The sequence below is a fragment of the Mus pahari genome, chromosome 14 (assembly GCF_900095145.1).
Source record: "Mus pahari chromosome 14, PAHARI_EIJ_v1.1, whole genome shotgun sequence".
NCBI lineage: Eukaryota > Metazoa > Chordata > Mammalia > Rodentia > Muridae > Mus > Mus pahari.
In genome coordinates this window covers 29185569-29191624 of record NC_034603.1, presented here as the reverse complement: position 1 = coordinate 29191624, position 6056 = coordinate 29185569, and the positions used below count along the sequence as shown (strand labels likewise).

The following is a 6056-nucleotide window of genomic DNA, read 5'->3' as shown; positions in this document are numbered from 1 at the left end:
TGGGTAATAAGGATGAAGTGGACCGTCTCACCCTTCAGCTTGCTGGGAAATGCTTCTGCCCCTGGAGGTTTAAATGCGACTAAAGAGATAAGCACAGGTGCTCATAAACCGTGGATGCAATTGAACATACTCTTGCTGAGGTCAAGGTAACACCCATCAGGTTTTTCTTTTTTAGATGTTTGGCCTTCACTTAGAGGGGCCCTCATCTTCCTGGCTATACCACATCAGCCAGACACACACGTATACGTGCACACATGACACAACCCTGAATCTGCACATACACATACAAATTACTTACAAATACATCCACACTGCACTCATCTGCCTAAGGCCATAGGAACGACCACTTGTTTTTAAGAATTGTAGGGATAATGCTCTAGGTACTGGCCATTCTCCACCTTTCTTGACCAAAGAGAAAAGGCACAGGTTGACTGCTCTGGAAAGTATAGGACACAGCGGCAGGCACAGGCGGTGCTGGGACGTGGGCGCTGCAGGTGGTTGCTTTATTGCTCTGCGTGGGTGCAGCCGGGCTTCCTTTCTCCTGTCTTCATCTGTCTCTTCTCCATCTCTTTCCCCCTCTGTCATTCCATCCTCTAAATTGTCTTTTTTATTTTTCGGGCTGTTAAGCTCCCGGACGCGCGTCCCCGGTGGGTGAGCGCAGGACACCCAGGCCGCCTACTGATGCTCGCACACAGGGCTGCGGGGCAGCAGTGCCCGCGAAGCCATGTATCCCGAGCGAGCGCGGCGCGCTCTCCTGAGTGGGAGAATTGCGCTCCGGGAAGCAGAAGCTACACGTTTCGACAGGCTGGGGTGAAGCGGTCACCTCGTGGCGAGCCTCTGTCACGGGGCCTGCAGTGACAAGGGAGGGCGCTGTGGGCACCGAGGACTGCCTGGTCCAGGAGCCCAGTGCTTCTACAGGATTTGCCCTTTTGAGCGTCCCTGAACAGGTTTTCACGGCCGGGCTCACTTCTCCCCGCACCCCGAAACCATCCAGCCCTCACCCCGGGGTAACCCGCTTTCCGCTCTCCTCTCAAAGCTGAAGCAAGAACCTGACACCCACCCTTTCTTCTGGCCCCACTGTTGGAACCTGATTTCACTAAGGTGCTTCGGGATGTGCCCCAGGCCACTCCGGTGGGCTCAGAGTGCGTCCACCCTGGATGCAGGGGTAGTGATGGATAGCGGAGGGGAGAGGACTGCTGGTGGTTGTCGGGGAAGGAAGCCTGGCTTCCCATACTTACGGTGGGCGTGGGGAGAGTTTGCTTGTGACCCACGCGGCCCGGCAGGCTGGCTGGGAAGTGGCTCTCCTCTACGCCTGAGGAAGGAAGCCAAGGCCACCAAGAAACAGCAGAAGATGGCGCAGAGGCAGATTCCCAGTGTACAGTAGAGAGTCAGCTGGTCGCTGCTTAGCCTCAATCCTGTGGGTGTTTCAGGACAGACAAGTTCAAGGAGGGCACCCACTCCCCAGCGCTCCCTTCTGGAATGGTGTAATAAAGTTATAAAGGATTTATCAATAAAAGTTCTGTTACACAAAAGTAAAGTAGCTAGAGAGGCCAACCCTGGCTGGCAGCGTTAACTCATCCCTCTTCTCAGGGAGAGCAGAAATCTGCCGGCAGGGTGACCCCAGTTACAGCTGCCTGGGAAGAGCATCCCTGCTCTTTCACTGGAAAATGATGGCAGTGTTTTACCCCATTTGTCCAAACAACCAAGCCTTGGAACTGCTGTCTCTGTGGAACAAGGTATACTTGTTCAAAGTGTAACTTAGGGCCTGAGCCTATATAAACTGAGGGGATTTCTGTCCGAGTGAGCTCCCTTGTGTGCATGCGCCAGAACAAGTCACAGGCTATTATTCAGGAGCTCTTAGGAGTGGTTTTTCACTGGGTACGCACAACAATTTCACAAAAGCTCAGCCTGTTCTGGGCGCCAGGTGCCTTTTGTACAAGACGCTCCATAATCCCCATTTGCTGATGGGATGGGATGGGATGGGATGGGATGGGAGGGGAGGGGATGGGATGGGATGGGATGGGACGGGATGGGATGGGACGGAGGATGGTGGGGGTGGGGAGGGCTGCCAATATCTTTGTTTTAAAAACTGGGATGTAACCTGCAAACCACCACATTCACCACTTTAGTGAATTTTGAGTGTTTTTTTTAAAAGCATACTCATGAAGTTGCGTAAGTATTTGTGCTCCCCAATTTGAGGCTATTTTTTTTTTTATCTCCAATGAAAAACTTCCCATCCCATTAATGGACCATCCCCATTTTCTCTCATCTGGCCGCCAATTACATTCATCTGTCCTATGTCTCTATGGACTGACTGATCTGTTCTGGACATTTTGTACCTTACACTGATAGGCTTGGGGAAACTATTCAGGACAGTGCCCATGAGATATTGTTGGACAAATGTATTTAAAAAAGAAAGAAAGGAAAAGACCTGATGGGATTCTGTTTCTCTTGTAAGTTGCCAGTTAGATGCTGACTTTAACAGACTTCCTGGCATTCACTCTTTACACAAACTGGAGTTGGATGTAACAAACAGCTCACTGCACAGATTCCTTATCCTTCTGCAGAGCTCAGGAACATGGTCCAGCTAGCTGCATGATTACTAAGCAAAACTTCCATTAATCATGATGCTGAGACATTCTCCTCAGTAACTTTGCCTCTTAACGTTCCCCTAGGAGGTTGTAAGAGAGGAGACCCAATGGCCGACCTCTGAGCTTGAACACGGTCTCCTGCGTACACCACACAGTGGGCAATGGTCTTAAGGAGGACCAGGAGTCTCACTGATGCTAAACAGCAGAACCTGCCATGTGTTCTTCGGCCTGTGCACTTCCTCTAATAAGGTCAAAACTATCCAACTATTTTAACTACACCCTCGATAAGAAGTATACTACACCACAGTCTCCCTTGCTGTGTGTCACAGCTGCTCCGTCACAAACGTGCTCTAAGAATACACACTGCCGTCACTCAGCTGCCTAATGTTCTGGATCTTTGCCATGTGTTATCATGGTGCCTTCGATGGACCCTCCCTGGATGGGCTCCAGGTTGCTGCCTATCCTGGCTCCTCACTCCCTTCCTCCTTGTCATCCTCATACGGACAGTTTACCTTGTCTTTTAAACTCTTTACAGAGGTTCCTTCTGGACTGTCTCACTGTCTTACCCTGGTCAGCCACACCAAGATGAAGTAAAGACAGTACTTCTTCTAGAGTCACTCCAGACTTGAGAACCCACAAAACAATGTCTCCCTCACTCACAGCAGAAAGTAGCCAGAAAGGAATTGGCAACCCCAGACCTTATATGTAAAGGGTCTTGAATTAAAGGAAATCCATCCCAACACAAAACCAATGCCCTAAAACAAGTCCAAGGTCCCAGGAAATCTGTCACCCATGGAATTCCCAGAGAGCAGCTTCCCCTAGAAGGTCAGAGTAAATCAACAGACCTATCTTCCATCCTGCCGTTCCAAGAATCAGATCACAGAAAAGGCAGCTCACTTCTTCATTCTGCTGCTGACAAGACCCTCCCCTCTTCCCTCTCTATTCTTAGCTAGACCAGCCCCCAAAACATGTAATTTGCATTGCTCTGCAAGTTCAAATGCTGTGCCTCTGGGTCTCGGGGCCCTGTCTCTCAGACCAACAGATGTCAGCTTTTACCATGAAGGTTGATCTGAGTTTCTTCTTTCTTTCCCTTTCTTTCTTTCTTTCTTTCTTTCTTTCTTTCTTTCTTTCTTTCTTTCTTTCTTTCTTTCTTTCTTTCTNGTTTCTTCTTTCTTTCCCTTTCTTTCTTTCTTTCTTTCTTTCTTTCTTTCTTTCTTTCTTTCTTTCTTTCTTTCTTTCTTTCTTTCTCTCTCTCTTTCTTTCTTTCTTTCCTTTTTTTCTTTTCTCTCTCTCCTTCCATCTTTCTTCTTTCTTTCTTTCTTTCTTTCTTTCTTTCTTTCTTTCTTTCTCTCTTTCTTCCTCTCTTCCTTTCTTTCTATATATCTTTCCTTTTTTCATTTTCCTCTGATGGTTTGATTGTCACATGTACCACAAAGTTTGCCACCCACATCAAGCCCTGTGGAATCATTCTCTTCAACTCTGTTCTGGGCTGGGCCCTGTTTTATCCCATGGACTAAGAAGCTCAGAGAGGCTGTGTAGAAAGGAATAGCCCTGCGAGGCTGGCTAGGTCACAAACATGTATTACATATCTCAAAAGCTAAGGGAGTGTGTGCATGGCTCATCGGCCGACCTCTTGACTAACACCAGGAGGATCTGGGTCCAGTCCCAGCACTTCAGAATACCAAGGGGAAATTTTAAACAGATTTGAATATTTTCACTAGAAAGAAATGATTAAGCATTCGAGGTAACAGATTTGAGCAGTGTATACCGTGTGGATGTGACAAAATTTCCCACAGACTTCTCAAAAATTCATCTAAACATTTTTTTTTAACCCTAATGTGACCTCCCTGGCTTCTGGATACTTGCCTGAAGTCTGAGCCTCTTGAACTAAAGACACTTGTCATTACAGTCCGCCGCCTGGACTCCTACCCATCCCGACCTTCAGATGCCTTAGGCACTGGCCTGGGGTCACTCACCTGGACCATGCTCCGATCCCTGGTACCTTCCTGGGTCGTCTGGCCTGACTTCCACCTCCCCGGCCTGTGGTCTCCCGAGCTCGGGCTGGAGGTTTGCCTGGCTTCTGGGCCTTTTCTCACAGAAGTGTGCACACTGCTGAGGGTGCTGTGTGCAGGTGGAGTCACAGCTGATGCAGGCCCCCAGGAGATGGTCGTAGTACCTGCCTTGCTCTTTTTGGCAACTGATGAATTCTGTGGGACAGAAAAAAAAAAATGCTGCCAGGTGTTCTGGGCTCACAGGAGTTTGGGGGGATCTGACCCTAGACTAAGTCAGAGTGAAGAAACAAAAACAAACCAACGCTATAGTTCAGTGCAAAGACAGCAATTCCAGAATGGTTGGGCCCTCTAGCATATCATATTCTGATATCATTATCTATATCTCTATATCTCTATCTACGTATCTATACCTATACTTATCTATATCTGTGTCTATACCTATCTATAGATAATGTATCTTCCTGTACCTAGTTCAAATGTTACTGGGGGTGTTTCTTCTTTGACCCATTAATTCTTCATACTTCTTCATTTCCAAATATGGCCATTTTTGACAACTATTTAAATGGTTTATTTCTTTTTTTTATGTGCAGGAGTGCTTTGCCTGCATATATGTATATGCGCCACATCCATGCCTGGTGCCTGTGAGTTCAGACGGCAGCGTGGATCTGAACTGGAGTTAAGGATGCTTGGGAGCCACCATACAGTTGTTAGGAGCAGAGCTGGATCCCTTGAAAAATCAGCAAATGCTCTTAACCGCCAAGCTATCTGTCTAGCCCCCTCTATATATCTTTTAATTTAACACCTAGATTGTTCTGCTGTCATATAAAATGTCGTTTGCATTTTCAAATCTCCCGAAAGGGAAACATAATTCAAGTTAGTGGGAGGAATAGAAGAGAAAAAGCCAGACCCTTCCTTGGAGATTCGGGGAGGGAGGTGGGAAAGGCCAGTGATGTGTTGGGACCACAGCAGTCCACACAGGTAATGATGCTGAGCAGCAGCTATGTCCCCAAGGGTCCCAGCTGGGGACTAGTACATGGGAAGTTGATCTCCTGGGTGAGTTAATCCCTCCACAGCTTCACAACCAGAAAGGTTACAAGGACATAGTCCGACCCGGAGGAAGTCCACCGGGGAAGGGAGGCACTACCCACTCAGTCTCCAATAAAGCTACCTGCACCACACACCAAGATGGAGAGCCATGTGGCCATGGATTGAGGCCCGTCTCTCCAAATCACCAGCTTTCCTCCTTTAAGACCAATGGGAGTCTTAAATTTATTTAAAATGTACAAGGGCAGAAGAGATAGCTCAGTGGTATTTATTTGCTACTAAGACCGATAACCCTCCAAGTTTGTTCCCAGGACCGCAAGCTGGAAGGAGAGAACTGACTACTGAAAGTATCTTCTGACTTACCACACACACACACACACACACACACACACACACACACACACATACA

General features: G+C 47.8%; 1 protein-coding gene across 1 annotated transcript in view; it reads right to left on the bottom strand.

The window, feature by feature from the left end:
• Positions 1-557: 557 nt before the first annotated feature.
• Positions 558-6056, bottom strand: part of Tnfrsf13b (TNF receptor superfamily member 13B) — a 6669-nt gene continuing 1170 nt past the window's right edge. The window contains exons 2-4 of the mRNA XM_021213899.1: positions 4568-4798; positions 1239-1415; positions 558-849 (exon numbers count right to left, since the gene is read on the bottom strand). Of these exons, the coding sequence (XP_021069558.1) occupies positions 623-849; positions 1239-1415; positions 4568-4798 (635 nt within the window). The 3' untranslated portion in view covers positions 558-622. The remainder of the gene's footprint in view (positions 850-1238; positions 1416-4567; positions 4799-6056) is intronic.